General features: G+C 51.3%; 2 protein-coding genes across 6 annotated transcripts; one reads left to right on the top strand and one right to left on the bottom strand.

Annotated features, from left to right (window-relative positions):
* Nucleotides 1-250: 250 nt before the first annotated feature.
* On the bottom strand, nucleotides 251-10,611 carry LOC122215570 (BLCAP apoptosis inducing factor). Of its 3 annotated transcripts, none has more exons than XM_042931005.1 (2): nucleotides 10,516-10,611; nucleotides 251-2,221 (listed from the first exon to the last, which is right to left on the bottom strand). In XM_042931005.1, exon 2 carries the CDS (start codon nucleotides 2,043-2,045, stop codon nucleotides 1,782-1,784), a length of 264 nt encoding a protein of 87 aa, XP_042786939.1. In that variant the 5' UTR covers nucleotides 2,046-2,221; nucleotides 10,516-10,611; the 3' UTR covers nucleotides 251-1,781. The 3 variants fall into 3 exon arrangements, 2 of the variants coding, with proteins under 2 accessions (XP_042786939.1, XP_042786940.1); XM_042931006.1 differs by lacking the exon at nucleotides 10,516-10,611 and adding an exon at nucleotides 2,413-2,820; XR_006200458.1 differs by lacking the exon at nucleotides 251-2,221 and adding an exon at nucleotides 8,470-9,960.
* On the top strand, nucleotides 3,877-6,467 carry NNAT (neuronatin). Of its 3 annotated transcripts, none has more exons than XM_042931009.1 (3): nucleotides 3,877-4,197; nucleotides 5,134-5,209; nucleotides 5,448-6,467. In XM_042931009.1, the coding sequence occupies exons 1-3, from the start codon at nucleotides 4,126-4,128 to the stop codon at nucleotides 5,675-5,677; spliced, it is 378 nt and encodes a 125-aa protein (XP_042786943.1). In that variant the 5' UTR covers nucleotides 3,877-4,125; the 3' UTR covers nucleotides 5,678-6,467. The 3 variants fall into 3 exon arrangements, with proteins under 3 accessions (XP_042786943.1, XP_042786941.1, XP_042786942.1); XM_042931007.1 differs by having other exon boundaries at nucleotides 5,134-5,214; nucleotides 5,448-5,634; XM_042931008.1 differs by lacking the exon at nucleotides 5,134-5,209 and having other exon boundaries at nucleotides 5,448-5,634.
* Nucleotides 10,612-16,616: the final 6,005 nt, after the last annotated feature.

Raw genomic sequence — 16,616 nt, 5'->3', positions numbered from 1 at the left:
CATGGGAGCTGAGAAACACAAATGTCTCATCTCTAAAAACTTTGAGACTCCCTCCTGTTCACCGCCTGGCCTGCCCCCTGCTCCCCCTCCCCCAACCCCACCATCTGCTCTCCAGAGAGCAGATCAAATTTTCGGGCTAAGGTACTCTGGCGCCAAGGACTCAGCCCCTCCATGCTACCCTCTGTCCCCCACCAACTTAGAAATCCAACACCACGACCCAAATGGACTGCAGCCACATAAAACCACAAAGTAAAGTTTATAAAGCTTTATTAAACATTTCAAACAGCTGTGCAACGAACACACCAGAAATAAAAGCTCCAGAATGGCAGTCCAAATGTTCCACAAGTGTGGCCTCACGGTCCCATTCCCTAGATGGACTGCCTCCAGTTCTGTCCTCTGCCTGGCCCACCGCCCTTCCCACTCAGGCAAGAGAAGGATGGATGATTTAGACTGGACGGACAACCATGCTAGTCCCCGGTGGGCAGGGGCCAGGAGAAAGTCTCGTTTGCCAACACTTGTTACTGAAGCGCAGAAAAAGCAAAAAGCAAGTGACAGTCACAAAGTCTTCCTGTGTATTCTTCGTAACGTACAGTCTATATGCGCAGGACTGAAGGAGCTCCTGGCACGAGGATGATGGCCACTGCTCCTCTCTGTCTTGTCTGAACCACCTCGGAGTCCAGCGTGCTGGTCACCCTGCAATCCCCATGCTAAATAAAAACTGCAGCGGCACCTGCTATAGCTAGCTGTTGCTAAACCTCAAAATCAGAACACGTTCGATAAAGCTTCTTTAAAAGGAATATACACATGTATTTGTACACGCACACACACACATACACACACACACTCACGGCACACCAAAATATATTCAAACACCTATCAAGGGGATCATGGCTGTTATGAAAAAACACACGAGTACTCTTCCATTCACTCAGCTGGGGACTGCTAGATCTACGTGGACACACCACACCTCAATCCTGCAGAGCATGCACAGGAGACACGATGAGGCCCCCCCTCCTCGGGACAGTTGAGAAAGGCAGGAGGAAGGGCAAAGAAAGTGAGGCTGGGCTGGTAAGCATGAGCCCAGAAACCCAGGTGAAAGAGCAACAAGTCCCTGTTACTTCTTTCTTAAAAATGAAGTGGAGAAAATACCGGAGATCTGTGGACAACAAACAGTCAAGACATGTTTCTGTCTAGCCTGCTGACCGGGGAAAGAAGGATGAAAAAGCGAGGCTCTCGGGCGTCAGCAATCTCTTTAAATTCGAGATAAGTGCAAAAATGAGCCCTGTCTTGGACAGGCGCTCCCCCAAAAAGGAAAGGGGCAGAAGAGAACTAAAGGGAAACCGGGAGAGGGACTGAGGGGTTGGTAACATTCTGGGAAGGGAAGAGACCCTGACAAGGAGGGCTCACAGAGGTGACGAGACTGGCATTTTATCTGCCCAGGTCATGCCGGGACGGTTGACCAGGATGGGTGCAGACTCCTCGCAGGAATGAGGCGAGGGGGGTGACCATCCTGCCAGCCTTGGGGAGCGAGGGGAGGAACCGAGATGGGGACAGAACACACACAATCACAAGACCACCCACGACTATAGGACTCTACAATAAAAGCACCGGTCAGTGCCATTATTCACATTATAAGGATAAAACATCACAGGCCAAAAAAGGCGCCGTCAGGAATGTGGCACCCGCGGGGCTGCGGGATTTGAAACTCCAATGCTTTATGACCTATGTCAATGCCTCCCCTCCCATCTTCTGCTTCCTTGGAAAGCTAACAGGGCAGGCTGTTAGGTGCCCACAACGCCGGGGTCGTGCGCCGATTCCGGAAGCGGGGAATCAGAGCAGTGGTACAGGAAACAGTTTCCCCAGCAGCTATAGCAGATGAGGAACAGGGCTGCCAGGAAAACCAAGGCACAAATCGTGCAAGGCTTCCGCTCCAGAAGGAAGCTGAGCAGGTAGAAGCCCATGAACATGGAGTGGCTGAACCACAGGGCGGGGTTGAGGGGCTTGGGGATGAGGAGGACGGGCAGCAGCCACTGGAGGCAATACATGATCTCTGCCGGGCAGGGCCTTCACCAAGGCCACCGGGCACCGCTGCAGGAACCGACCCAATGGAAGCCAGCGGGCGCAGGCAGCTGCCCTCCGCTTTCTTCAACCCTCACTCTCCAGGAGCTGAGCCGCTGTGCTCTCTGGCTGTCAGCCCGGGATCACCAAGGCAGCAGGGATCCTGAAGAGAAAAGTCAACACAACAGACAAACAGACAAAAAACAGACAGACAGACAGACAAAAAAAAAAAAAAAAAAAAAACAGGAACAGAATGTATACTTATTTGGGAAAATGGATCATGGTTAACAACAGCAAATGTGAATGCCCTTTCCTCCCTGCCCACCCATGGAAGTCTACTCCTCTCCACATCACCTGTCCAGGAAGCCTCCTGGGGTGTCTCCCCTAGGCTTGTCGGGGTTGGGCCAGAGGGCTCTTCGGGCAGGTCCGGCACAGTGGACTGGCTTTGCCTGGGCCCTGCCCAGCAGAGATCATGTATCGCCTCCTGGGGCTGCAGCCCGTCCTCAAAGGGCCCAGACCTCACAATACCGCCCTGTGGTTGCCATGGATGGCCATGGGCTCAGTGCTGTACCCCTAAGTAATAAGAATAGGATTCTGTATCTAGTATCTATCATAGCAGGTGCTCAGGGGAGAACTAGAGCAGCGTGCTGCCGGCTGGAGTTTGCAGGCAATGGATCTTTGCATGCTCTGCGAAGCCGCAGCGACGGCACTACCAAATATTTTGTTTAAGATGGCAGCCCAGCATCATTTTGTCCAAACCAGCCAACTTCTTCGAAAGTCAACATTAAAAAAAAAAAAAAAAAAAAAAAAAATCACCATGCTACTTCATCCACACCGACCTCGCTTGGATCACTTACACTTTCCATCTGCTGCTGGCAACCGTATAGAACCTGACCTCTGTGAGCTTTTAATCAAAATTAATTTTCTATCCACACAGGGGCAAATGCCAGTTGGCCCCTGTGCTAGGCAGCTTGCTGGAGAGGCGCTCTGGAGCGGCAGGCCACCAGTGCGCTGGGGCTGAGCTCCCAGACCGCGTTCAGGTCTTCCCGCTGTGCCTGGAAATGGAGCTGCGGCAGCCACAACCCTCTGGTGGCGGTAGCAAAACCCCATTCCAGGCTGCAGCCACCCAGCGCAACGGGTACAAAGAGCCTCCCTGGCTGTGTTAAGACCTACCAGGGCCTGGGGGGAGGGGAGCAGAAGAGGGAGGCTGAAAAGACCTGTCCAGCAGAAAACTATCCCACAGCACTTTCCGACCACTTCTCGGTAAGCTCATCCCATTCCTTCCACGCACACAAAGGCACCAATCCCTCTTGCATCCCTCCCACAAGGTAGATACCCGGGGACTACCACTTTTGCGCCTAGAGCTCAATGCTCTGGCTCACTTTCCTACAATAGTCACCGTGGTAGTAACCGTACGAAGCGGGACGCGAGGAATGAGGGAAAGGTTATGTGCTCAGGGACTCTTGTGAAGCCGAGAATGTAGGCTTACAGCACATCAAATATTAGAAGAGTACTGACCAGGGGCCTGTGAAGCCAAGGCTCCAGGAAGGGGCACCTTTTATTTGCTCTGCGGGGCAGATGATCTCTAAGTTATGTTTTCCTGGTTTCCCATCCATGCCCAAGGTGGGTTCTGGCGCGTCACGGGACACTGGGCTTAAATCTGCAGGCCACGGCTCGGAGAGGGAGGGGTTCCACACCAAAGACGTGCATCCCCTACCCTAACCCTTTGCGCTTCTCAAGAGTTGCAGTTCCCCTCCATTTTACACTAAAATTCAAAAGCGGCACAGCGGAATCTTCTGGAAAGGGGCTAAGATGGAACTCAGGAGGCGGGGGTCGGTGTGGAAAGAGCAGATGGATTATTTTTTTCCTCTCCCGGCGAATGAGGAGCGCCCCCGGCCACCCCTCCTCATGGACACCCCCAAGCGCGCATGCGCACTTGGGTGGCGGGCGGATACTTAAGGCGCGGCCACGGCGGCTGCGGCAGTGCGCCCAACAGCGGACTCCGAGACCGGCGGACCTCGGCGAACCGCGCTCGCTCTCAACCACTCACCCACCACTCTTGGAACCATGGCGGCAGTGGCGGCAGCTTCAGCTGAGCTGCTCATCATCGGCTGGTACATTTTCCGCGTGCTACTGCAGGTAAGTGTGCCCAGGTTCCGGGTGGGAGAGGGGTCCGGATGCGCGCCCCCTTAACCGGCAAGCCCACGTCGCAATTGCCGCCTCCCAGACCCGTCCTATCCGTATTGCCGCGATCCCTGCCTGCCCGAGTGCCGCGGTCGGCACCGCATGCCCCCGCCCGTTCCTTGCGCCCTCCTCCACGCGCAGACCCTTCCCAGTGCGCCCGCGCCCGGCCGGGAACAAAGAGTTGGGGCGCGGCGGGCGCCAGCCACTGACGATCGCCAAGGCTCTTAGCGACCAACGCGGTAAGAAAAACCCGCTACACCCAGACTCGACCCCAGGAGGGAGGCGGGGCACTCCTGTTTTGCGAAGAGACTTTACCCTCGCATAGCAGAATTTTCCGTCTTAAAAAATTGCGCATTGCGGGGAAATTGTCTTTTAAAAACATATATAGCGCTTGCGAAGGTGGGATGAGAAATAAGTTAGAAAAAGGCACTTCTCAGAGAAAAAATAAAAAGCACTTCATAAAAAACCCACAACGAATTAAAGAAAAGTAATTCGCGGGAAAAATGAATTAGAGAAAATGCGCATTGCAGGAAAAATAAATCTGGTAAAAGCACTTGGCAGAAAAAAAATGCACTAGATAAAAAGCGCATTGCAGAAGAAAATTAGACAAAGGAGCTAACAGAAAAAATGAATCGGATAAAAGCGCTTTGAAGAAAACAATTAGAAAAGGTTCTTTGCAGGAGAAATGGAAGAGAAAAAAAGCGCTCCCAATAAAGGACAATTCACTGTATTTAAAAAAGAAATCATAGAGACAAAGTGCTTTGTAAAAATTAATAAATCAGAAGAAAGCACTTTGCCCATAAAATCGTTTACCCTAAAAGCACCCCCTTGCAGGAAGAATTCCCTGCTAAAGGAATCCCTTTGCCAAAGGAATCGCATATTTCCTTTAAGGTGTTCCTGGAATGCTGCATTTACTGGGTAGGATTCGCTTTTCGGAATCCTCCAGGGACACAGCCCATTGCGAGAAGTGAGGTATACCTAAGTTGTGGGTCCAATCAGCTTGCTGCCATGCAGCCTTCAGCACAGTTGGAAAAGCTCCAGCTGCCCTGACTCGTGGACAAGCTGCGCCCGCGCCTGCCTCTCGAAGTCCGACAGGCAGGCGGGGCAGGGGGGTGGGGGGGAGGTGGCGGGGGCGGGCACGGCAGCGCTGCAGACTCGCTGCAGGTACCTGCCTCTAAGGGCAGGTCCTGGGTCTCTCACCGCAGGTGTTCAGGTACTCTCTGCAGAAGCTGGCGTACACGGTGTCGAGGACCGGGCGGCAGGTGTTGGGAGAGCGCCGGCAGCGAGCCCCCAACTGAGGCCCCAACCCCCAGCCCTGGGCGGCCGCGTCACCAGGTGCTCCTGTGCTTCTCGGCCAGCATGGGAGCCAGTGCCGCGCAGGAATGGGGGGTCCCCTGTGCTCTCTCGCCAGAGGAGCATTTGCCAAGGTCAGTGAGGGGCCGGTAGGCCCCCGGAGAAGCAGCACCGACAATGACGACAATACCAGATCCCTTCCAAACCCCTTTGCGCCCCTCTGACCACTGGGTGGGGTAGAGGGAGGAGGGGGGTGGGGGGAGCAGACCCCCGAGATCTGGGCACAGGCAATGCATTCTGATCTGGACCAAGTCGGGACAACGCCAACCCAGCCCCGCAGCCATGGCCATGCCAGCAGGCCCCACCACAGAGATCCAGACAACCATACCAGCCAGCAGAATGGACATTCCATCATCACCAGCGGAAGCCCTGAATCTCGATGCAGCAGACAAGGCGCCAACTGCGTGCCTGTGTGGCGGGACTGGAGGGCAAGAGTGAGGGAAGAGGGTTAAGAAATAGAGTGGGGCCCTCTCACTGTCCCTTGCCTACAACACGTGCATTCCAGCCTTGCTGCCTTTGCTCCCTCGATTCCCCTTCCCCCCCCCCGCCACTGCCTTCTAAGCCCACCCCAAAGAAATGTCACTAAATTTGGACTTATTCAACCAGTAAATGAGTCCCATCTTTACTAAAACACCTTCTCCGAGCCCCTAGCCCCTCACTGATCTTGCTTTCCCTGGTCTCACGCAGTTGTGGTCAATATTGTGGTAATCGCTAATTGTACTGATTGTATAAGTGTGCATTAGTTGTGTCTCCCCAGCTAGATTGTAAGCTCCTGGAGGACAGGGACCACCTCTACAAAAAATAAAAAACCAGTACCTCCCCCATCTCGCACAGTGTCCTAGGACCCTGCGGGGTGGTGGAGGTGCACCAAACAGCTGTCTCCTGTGACTCCTTTGCAGCTTCGAAACATACTCCTAAGACCGGGCTGATGCACCCACTGTGGCGGGGGGGGGCGGCACACTACTTGGGAGAGGGAGGGAGGGGGGAGGCAACAAAATGGGAATAAGCTGGGACCCTCACACACTCAGTTCCAACTTCATTTAACGCTGTTTTGAGAAAAAGGACCACTTCCCCCACTCCAAAGAGAAAAGTCTACATCTCAGTTTGTGGTCTCAGAATCAGGGACCATCTCCCCTACCCAGAGGGGTGGGTGCCTTCACTGTCCTGGAATAAGGGGCTGTAGCAGGTAATCAGGAAAGATGGGAGGCAACAGGTGGGAGTAGCCCTCAAGATGGGGTGCTAAGGACCAAGGGACGATCAGGACTTTACAACACAAAATTTTATCTCCATCCAGGAGCCCCAAGGAAATGGGCACTGGCAGGGTAGGCACTGGCTTAATGAGTATGGGATAAGAGGTATGGTGTGGTGCCTCCCCTGCCCAGCTTATCCCTCTAGGCCGTATAACCTCTACCAGGACCACTGCAAGGGCATTCTGCCCTGCCCCGCTACTACTCTCCAGATCTCTCCATGAGTGGGTTCTTCACTTCTGTAGGCATTAGCCTCCGTATTTTTAGGGGTGCTTACCAGGTCCCTGGCCCTGGGCTCTCCCCTGTCATGTCAGGGTGGGTGGGCTGGCTGGCTCCTTCTTTCTCCCCTCTTTCACTCCTGAGTGACTCAGGACTCCTTTCGCATGGTCAGCTGACTGCCTCACCAAATGGCCCTGCCGCCTGTTCAGCCTTGTCTCTGGCTTCATGTGTCCCTGTCACTATACACCTGTTCCTGGGTCAACACCAAGGGAGAATCTGGAGGGCCATAAATCTCTCTCTCTCTGCCACTTCCTCAAATCCCTTAGTCACAGTTGTCACAAACACTTCTGGGGCACAAAGCACCTTGCCCACCCTGAGCCAGATAATGTTTCCCCTCTTCTGAGCACCCCCTTGTTTCTAAACCCACTGCAACCACCTCTAGAGGCATCTATAACTTCAGTACAGCATCAGAGAATTACATGGGTGGAGGGGGCAGACCTCAGTTCCGGTATTGGGCTTTATCATCAATCAGCCCAGGGAAGCTGGCCAGGTTACCTCCTACCCCTCACCTTTAGCTCCCCTCTGTAAAAGGGCTGCTAAGATCCCAGTGAACTCCAGGATTCTAGAAACATTCTGTCACCAAAGTGCCAATCAGGACTCCTCAGGATTGGGGTAGGGATGTATAATGAGAGACTCCATCTTCCTTAGGCTGGGTGGCTCCCGCTTGTACTATAGCCTGAAGGTGAGACAGGTCTCCTCTTGCCCCGGGGTGACTCATCAGCAGGCAATGCCCACACCTCCCTTCCGAAGCTGTACCTTGGCAGGCCTCGACTGGGAGTTTCTGTGGTTTTCCACACTAAACCCACAGAACCATGAACATTTCCCCATGTGTTTTCAATGAAGGCTGCCTCCCCTCAGAGCCTTCGAGGGGTGTGCCCACAGCCCCACTGTCCCAGATGCTCTAACCTCAGCCCAGTTATAAGGCAGCCAGGTTCAGGTAGACGGGCATGCAAGGGTCTGGCTGCTCTGGACACAGCATTCTCCCCTTAGCCTCCTGTGCCCCCTTTAAAAGCCAGGAGGCTGCTGGCAGCCCGGGGGCTTTCTAGATAATCTTGGCAAAGCCCACCTGTGGGGCCGCTCCATCTGTCCATCCGTCCATCCGTGTGGCATGGTGAGATGACAGACTTCCAGGCAAGGGCTGTCCTGGTGGCCTGCATCCACATGGGTAGCTTGAGTGTGCAATGTCTACTCTTCCACTTTCACCCCTCATCCCCCAAACCCTCATGTTCTGGCAGCAAACACAGCCCACTGGAGAAGACAGAGGGAATGCGTTCACCTTCTATTCCTGTGTGGTGCCTAGAAGTCTGGCCCAGACACACCTTGTTTACAAAAATTTTTCCAGAAGCAGTACCATGAAAACATTTTATTCTGATAGAGAGCAATGATAGAAGTTGAAAATCACTAGAGTTTCATTGCAAGACCCTTAGTCCACAGGCCTCCCTTCTTCCTAAACTGTTTCTGCCACCACCACAAGGCTTTGCCCCTGTGAGACCAAGGATACAGCAGATGAGTTGTGAGGGGACTGGAATGGCTTTGCAGGACACCAACGGGCACGATCCTTGGCACTAATACCCCAAGAAGATGTTAGTGTCTCAGCCTAAGCAGTCAGGTTAAGCTCCAGGAGGGCTTGGGTACCGTGGCTTTCAGAGGTGTGGGGTGCTATGTGACAGTGTCATCTCTATCCGTGGAGCATCTGGGTTGTGACTGAGGGGGCGGAGCGTTTCCCAAGCTTCATGCAGGACAGCCACAGCTCATTACACCTGGGTTGGATGAGGGAGCAGGTTTGCCGAGAGCCATGTGCTAGATCACCTATTTTCAAACTGTGTCTACTCAGGAGCCAGCATCCTAAAGTGAAATTCTGAATTTGCAGTTAGTTTTACCCCCCGAGATTTAAATGTGCACAAGCGTGCACACACCACACAAAACATTGGTTTAGCAACACGCTCTTTTTCCCTGGTGACCTCTGACTTCCTCTATTTGCCCCAGAGACAGGTCACCACCTTCTCTGAGAAGGATCTGGTTCGTCCTCCCTTCCGCCCCTTCTCCCTCCCACAGGGCTCGTACCCCCCGCAGGATCCCGATTCCTGAGCATTCCCAGAACAGGAAGTCAAAGAGGCAGGCAACGCATGATCCTTGGTATATAACACACAGTGACAGGCTTGAAATGGAATGCATATGTTTCGAAGATAAGAGAACAACAAAAAAGACAGCCAAACCCAGACTTCCAGATTCCTCTCTGAAACAACACGTTACAGATAAAAGGTTAAGCTGTTTCTGGCAGCAATTCTAACAAGACCAATTTCAGCTATGGAATTGATCTGGTCACTGGAAACTGACCAGGCCTCTGAATCTCCTAACAGATTTGTTTGACATTAATTAGTCTGTCTGATTTGAAACAAACACATAGACAAGATCTAACACTTGGCATTAGCACTTAAGCTGGAACTTTTTTTTTTTTTTTTTGGTCCTGGCTTTGGTGTTGCCGTCCAGAAGGCTGAGGGGATGGTTGGACCCTGTCAGGCAGGGCAAACAGAAGCTGTTCCCAACACACCAGTTCCCTGAAAGGGATAAAACACGATCCGAACCTATAAACAGAAAGATCATTTCCTCCCCAGGACAGACCCCAGGCTGTCCCAACATTTAGCGTTGAAAAGGAACACGGAGGCCTGGAAGGAATTTACAGAAGGTTGGGACGGGGGAAGGGGGAAGGAAAAAGCAACTGTTCCCCAGCCCCCATTCTTCTTTCTAGGCCACGGGTGTGCCAGGCATTCCGTTCCTTCAGCTGCCCTTGAGGGCCACTCCCCATATACACTGGAGAAAAGGGAACGGGTGTCCAGACCTGAAAAGTTACGAGGGAGTGAGAAGCACCCGCGACTCAAGGCAGAGCGTCAACCTATTACCTCATCACCTCAGACACCAAAGCGGGTGCCTGTATGTGTGGGGAAGACCCCTCTCTCCCCTCTCCCCCACGCCCCTTCTGATTTAAAAAATGCGATTTAAGTGGCGGGGACAGAGTGGCAGGACTCTCAGAACCCGGGACCCCTGCCGTGGGCCCCGGGCCGAAGACGCGGTAGTCGCGCCCCTCAGCTCCGCGCTCCCCGGCTCTGTCTGTCCCTTCCTGGGAACAGACAGGCGAGCGCTGACCTTGGAGGCCAGACCGAGACCCAGGGGTCCGGTGACCCGCCCTCGGGCCGGAAAGGGACCCCCAAGGCCCAGGCTGGGGCCACACAGGGCAATCACGTGACACCGGACAGGGGTGGCCCCCAGGGTGCGCGGAAGGAAAACCCCAGAAAGGGACCGGGCGACGCCTAAGGTGACCCCGAGGGGACAACATGGCGGCACCGCCGCACTGAGGGCCTCTTATCCCGTCCCCAGGAGGCCGACGCCACGGTACCTGCGAGCCCTGCCATGGCGCCTCCGCCACTGTCGCCTTCGCTGCCGCAGCCTGCCTCCACCTCAGCTCTCCGCCGACGCCGCAGGAAGCCGGGGAGACGCCCCCTTCGTCTTCTAGTGGAGCAGACCGAGGACCCCTCCTGGGATCGGGCTGCCTCCAGCAGACGCCTGATCAAAAGACCCAAACCTGGGTCGTCCTCACCCGATATTCCCTCAACATCCGCTTTATATGAGCCTTTGAAAACTTTCTATGTATGTGTGAGGAATTCTGGAGGTTCTCAAGTCTTCAAGCCCGAAGAATTTTCAATCAGGCGCGTCTTGGGTAGTCCCGAATCACGGTTTCATGGTCCCCTCATGCATATGCAGCAGATTGTGATCCTTACTCTTCGAGAGCGGAGGGGGCGTTCCTTAGTTTCCGTGGGTGAACTCTTGATTCCAATGCCCCATGCGGATCACCCGTGTCATCCGGGAAAACCTTCCTGTGGCTCAAAGTCCTACCCCTCCCTGGCTCTTTCACCAAGCGGCCAAAGTTCAGGAGCGGAAAAACCAGGTTCAGAATTTAAGACCAGACGTGGGGCAGGACCTGATTCCTCCGCTTTCACTATACCTCGGGCAACTTGCCTACCCCGGTTCTCACCCAGCTTCCCTAGGTCTGATGAAATGCCTACTCCACAGCGTTGTTATGGGGGATTGAATGAGTCATTTATCAGCTAATTAAGCGCATTCCTTGAGCGCTTACTCTCTGTTAAATGCATTGCTAAAAGCAAGTGGAGTGGAGGGTGGCTTAGACACTGCTCCAACCTGCCATTCTAGTGGGGTGAAGTGTAGGGGCGGCGGGTGGAGGAGGAAAGAGAGTCACCAAATAATCACTATGTGTCAATAATATTAATCAAATCAATATATAGTTATGCAGCATGGGATGCGCGGTGGGAAAGTAAGGAGGATTATGAAAAATGAATGGGGTCCTGCCATAGGGTGAGGGTAAGGGTGGATCATCCTTGCGAAGCTGGCATTTAGATTGAGAAACCAAGGACAGTTAGGAGTTGTGCAGGGCAAGAGTAAGAGGGGAAATGCACTAAGCAGAAAGAACCATTTGTGCCAGATGAGGTGGGAAGGATTGGGGGCGGGGGGGGGGGGGGGGGGGTGGGGAGGGGCATGAGGGATGAGCAAGGAGTAGGGCAGGTAATGGTACCAAATGAATTTGGATTTTATCCTGAGAGTAATGAGGAGCCATTTTCATAAGGGGAATGATAACAAATTTGGATTTTTGAAACGCTACCCTGGCTGCATGGCTTGGAAGACAGTTGGGAGCAGGTGTGGGGGGACCAGTTAGAAGGCTGTTGCAACTTTCTAGCTGCAAAGTAACAATGACTCAGGGTGGCGGTTTGGGGAGGTAGAGAAGTAAAGGATGAAAGATTGCATGTGGGTGTGTGCTAAGGCAATGGCAATAACATCTAGGTTTTTGCCTTGAGTAGGAAGGAGTCAAGAGCCCTTCCCTAAGGTAGTGAAACCTGAAGAAGGATCAAATTGAGGGAGAGGATACAGAGTTTGACTTTGAGAAGGCAAATCTGAAATGCCTGGGCAACATCTAGGTGGAGAGGGTCAACAGGCATTTTTATATGAGATGAGCTCAGAAGAGAGGTCTGGGCTGGAGATTCATATTTGGGTAACATCGGCACACAGGTGATGGATGGGATCATGATGCTGGATGAGATCCCAAGGGAGGGAAGATAGATTAAAAAAAAACAAACAAACAAAAAAAAGTAGACAGAGGAGGAGGAGCCAAGAAAGGAAGCTGAGAAGCAGTGTCCAGACAGGTAGGAGGAAGACCAGGTGAATATGGGATCCCAACGAGAAGGTTTCAAGAAGGAGAAAGTGCTCAGTGGGGCTGATTGCTGTAGAGGACAGAAATGGCACCACTGGGTTTGGTTAAAAGGAGGGCTAATAGACTATATCCTTTATAAGTCCCCTACCCACGCCAACAAAACAAAACAAACAAAGAAAACCACAAAAAAAAAAAAAAAAAAATCCACAAATCAATTGGCTTAAACATAAGAAGGCTGCCACCCAATGGCAAATTAATTGAGTGGCTTGGCAGTGCAGTGTCATCATGGACATTCCATCTCCCAGGTTTAATTCCATCTTTGATCTGCTATCCTCATGATGATTTCATGCTCATGGTCATAAGATGACTACCCCAGTTCCTAGAGTCACATCCACATCAAGATGTCCACTCCTCCCCCAGCTGAGAAACAAGCTGGATGTGGCCTCTGTCTGTCTTGCTGCTAATGGGCTGAGGGATCAATGCACCCATTCCAATCTCTGGTGTTCCAGTATCCAACACTGGAAGAAAAGAGGAGTCTCGGAGTAGAGACAAGGACGTGCAGCCACCGAAATTCTTGCATACAGCTGGTGAGAGAGGAAATTGGTACAGCCACTTCTGATAACCGACGGTTTCTACTAAATCCGAACATACACCTCTGCCGTGACCTAGAATTTCCACTCTTAGGTATTCATTCTGAGAGAAATGAGTGCCTATGTCTACAAAAAGACTCACGAAAGAATTTTAGCAGATTTATTTATAGCTTAAACTGGAAATAGCTCAATGTCCATCAGTAGGAGAACTGACAAATTATGGCACGTTCGTCCAATGGAATACTATATCATACATATAAAAGTACAATATACTGACATGTGATATGTGGATTAATATCACATACAGTGACATTAAGCTGACTAAAAGAACCCAGACACAAAAACAATACATATAGTATGATTCCGTTCGTATATAAAGTTCAAGGGTGGGCAACAATGATTTACGGTGATAGAAATCAGAGTAGCAGTTACCTGGGTCACGGGGAGGGGAGTAGAGATGGAAAAGGAATAAGAGGGACTTTTCTGGGATGCTGGAAAAGGTCTATATCTTAATCTGCTTGGTGACTACATGGGCACAAATTCATCAAGCTATACCTTAAGATTAGGAGACTTTATATACTTTATGTGTGTTACAGCCCAAGAAAAATAAAATATAATAAAAGAGAGGACGATGTCCTCCCAATCCACGGTATGTGGTTTGTGCTGCCGAGCAAGAATCAGAAGGCACTTTTTGGAGAGACTCTGCCTCCCAGTAACCTTCATGCTAGGTCTGGGCATTGACAAAGCCTCCGTGGCCAGCCCTCTTCCCCTTGGGGCCCCAGAAAACTGCAGAAAGTGAGGCAGGGCTTCTCACTCACATGTGGCTGGCTCCTGCCCAGCTGGCTCGCTTCCTCTGTATCCACAAGACTGTTCCACCCTCCAACGGCAGTTCCAGGTGGTAGAAATGACACCAAAGCTGGGCTCTGACTTGAGGGACCTGAAGGGTCTTTATGCCCCCAAATTTTGCTCAACAGACCTCAACTTCCTTCCAAGTCCTCTCCAACTTGCTCTGCTCCACCAGACAGCCAGACTCACCCACGGCTCCTGTTTTTTCCTGCTCCACACTCCCCAAGGCTTGTCCATCCTTCCTCAATCCTCCATCAGGCCTTTTCTGTCCCCACCTCCAAAGCCTTGGTCCAGGCCACCATCCACTCACCCCTGGGCCCTGAACCAGCCTCTAAGTGCCCCGCATCTCACCCAAAGCCATCATCCTCCGCACAGAAGCCAGGATGATCTTTCTACAATGACCCTGTCGTTCTTCCTCTTGAGAGGGTGTGTCCTCTCCTCTGTCTTCACCTGTCAAGAGTTTTCTAATCCTCAAAGCCCCAGATCGAATTGCTGCCTGCTCCATGGAGCTTTTGTATTCATTTCAGCAAACATTTATCTAGTACCTAACATGGGCCAGGCACTATGCTAGGAATGGAGGGAATAGACAAACTCCATCTACAGACGGTCTGGGGAGACGGTCAATTAAGCAGGGCCAATGTGTGCGTACTTCCTGTCTGTTAACTCTCACTGGACTGTGAGCTCCTTGAGGGCAGGGCTAATGTAGGGGTCATTTCTTGGCTTCAGAGCCTAGTACAGGGCCAGGCAGGGAGTAGGACGCGGTCACCGCGGAATGAATGAATGAGTGAATGAATTAAAGACCTGGCCAAGCTCCTTCCTTTCTCATTTGTCCTCCAAGCCTCCAATTTAGCCAGTGACCAAGTCCATGGAATTCTGTTGGGACTGGATAGCAAACTTAGGGCTAAATGATGAAGAATCAGCAAAAGGTTATGTTGTTTATAGAGTGATGTTTTGTGAAACTACAATACTTAATTTCCTATGTAATCACACCATTTGACAATCGCTTTTTCTGAAAATCAGCATTGTTTCCTTCCCAAGACATAGACTGGGGAAAGGTAACCTGTAATGGAACAGCAGTGATCTGTTAAATCATCAAAGAAGCTATGTGATATCAAAAGATTTAAAATGTAATAATTAACATTATTGCCAAGGTGACCAAAGAAGTAAGCTCTAGGATAGCACAGACTGCAGCCAGAATGCCAGGGTTTTAATCCCACTCTGCATTTTCTAGCTGTGTGTCCTTGAGCAACTTACTGACCCTCCCTGTGCCTCACTTTTCCCATCCATAAAATGAAGAAAACATTAGAATCTACCTCTTATAGTTATTTCTGGCAATTCAGTGAGTTCATATTGTAAAATGCTTAGAATGGGTCCTGTCGCGCAGTTAGCACTCACGGGTACCTGTTAGTTCAAATGGATAGCAGGTTATTCCAGGGGCAGGATGAGCTGTGGGAGCCCTGGTGTGGAATTTGCCATCCTTAAGGGGGCAGGACCAGTGGCTTGGAATCCTGGACCTGCTTTCATGAACTTGAGAGGTCCCTGCCGGTTTTTTCCTCAGTTTCTCCAACTCTAAGGTTTTGTTTTGTTTTGTTTTGTTTTTTTGGTCCAGACTTGGGAAACAAGTGCTGCTATTTTAGCAAGGACTCTGGCGACATCTAGTGGTAATGTGGGCAAGTGCCTAATATTCTTCCTGTCCTCAACCCATTAATGATAGGAACAATAATGATGTATTAAGCTCTTCCCGTGTGCCAGACACTGAGCGTTGACATTGTTAATCTTCAGTGTAATTCTATAAAGAACAGATTGTATTATCTTTATTTTAATGACCAGGAAAAGAAGATTCGGGGAGATGAAGTCAAGTGCCTAAGGCCACACAGCCACAGGTGATCGAGCTCAATTTGACTCCAGGCCACATGGACCTGAAGTCTGCATTTTTAACCCCTCTGTGTTAAAAGATCTCTCTAGCTATAAAGTAAACGGATTGGAGAGCAAGAGGAGAGGTGGGAAGACAGTGGGGAGGCCAAGATAAGTGTCTAGGTGGTGGTGGCTTGGCCCAGGGTGGAGACCGTGGTGATACAGGGAGGTGGGCTAATTTGTGATGTATTTTGGAGGCAGGGCTGTCGGCACTGGATGACTGCTCAAATGTGAGGGGGTAAATAAAAGAATTGAGGATGATTCCTGGGATTTTGGCTTTAAAAATAGAAGGATTGACTGAAATGGGTAAGGCTGAGGAAAGAGAAGACTTGGGGAGTTTAACTCCCAGAGGGCAGAGATTCTTTTTTCTTTCTTTTTGGCTCAGGTTATGCCAGGAGATTACCCCCGACATGGGGATGGGAGGAGGTAATGGGTGCCGGAGTGTGGCTGAGAGACTCTGCTGGGCTTTGCTCCCCTGGCACTCTGTAGAACGATGCTTTGTTCCAAAGAATCAACAACAACAACAACAAAACTAAACCAACAAACAAAAAAAGGAAATCAGATTGCTTTTCGATCCTTAGTTGCACAAAAGGATACTCTCGACTTTTCCTTGGAGAAGCCAGATGAGCCCACATATACTCAGCACAGGAACTTCTTTCTGGCCAAGGAGTCTGTTGAGGTGGGAGTTTATTTGAGAGACTTGGGTTGATGTTGACTCTGGGTACAGACTGTAGCCAAAAATTCCTGCCTAAAGTACACAGTGTATATTTCTTTGGTGGAAAGCAGTAGACTTTCAGCTAATTTAAGCACAAAGGAAATGTATCAGTAGGATCTCTGGGCTCACAGAACTGAGAGGCACTTGAAGAAGCAAGCTTGGAAAGTGCAGGAAACCTGAAGGCTCCCTTTCCCAGGGCCTTTGCACATGCT

Source organism: Panthera leo, chromosome A3, assembly GCF_018350215.1.
Source record: "Panthera leo isolate Ple1 chromosome A3, P.leo_Ple1_pat1.1, whole genome shotgun sequence".
NCBI classification, from domain to species: domain Eukaryota; kingdom Metazoa; phylum Chordata; class Mammalia; order Carnivora; family Felidae; genus Panthera; species Panthera leo.
Note: the sequence above shows the minus strand (reverse complement) of the source record. Positions and strands in the feature narration are given on the sequence as shown.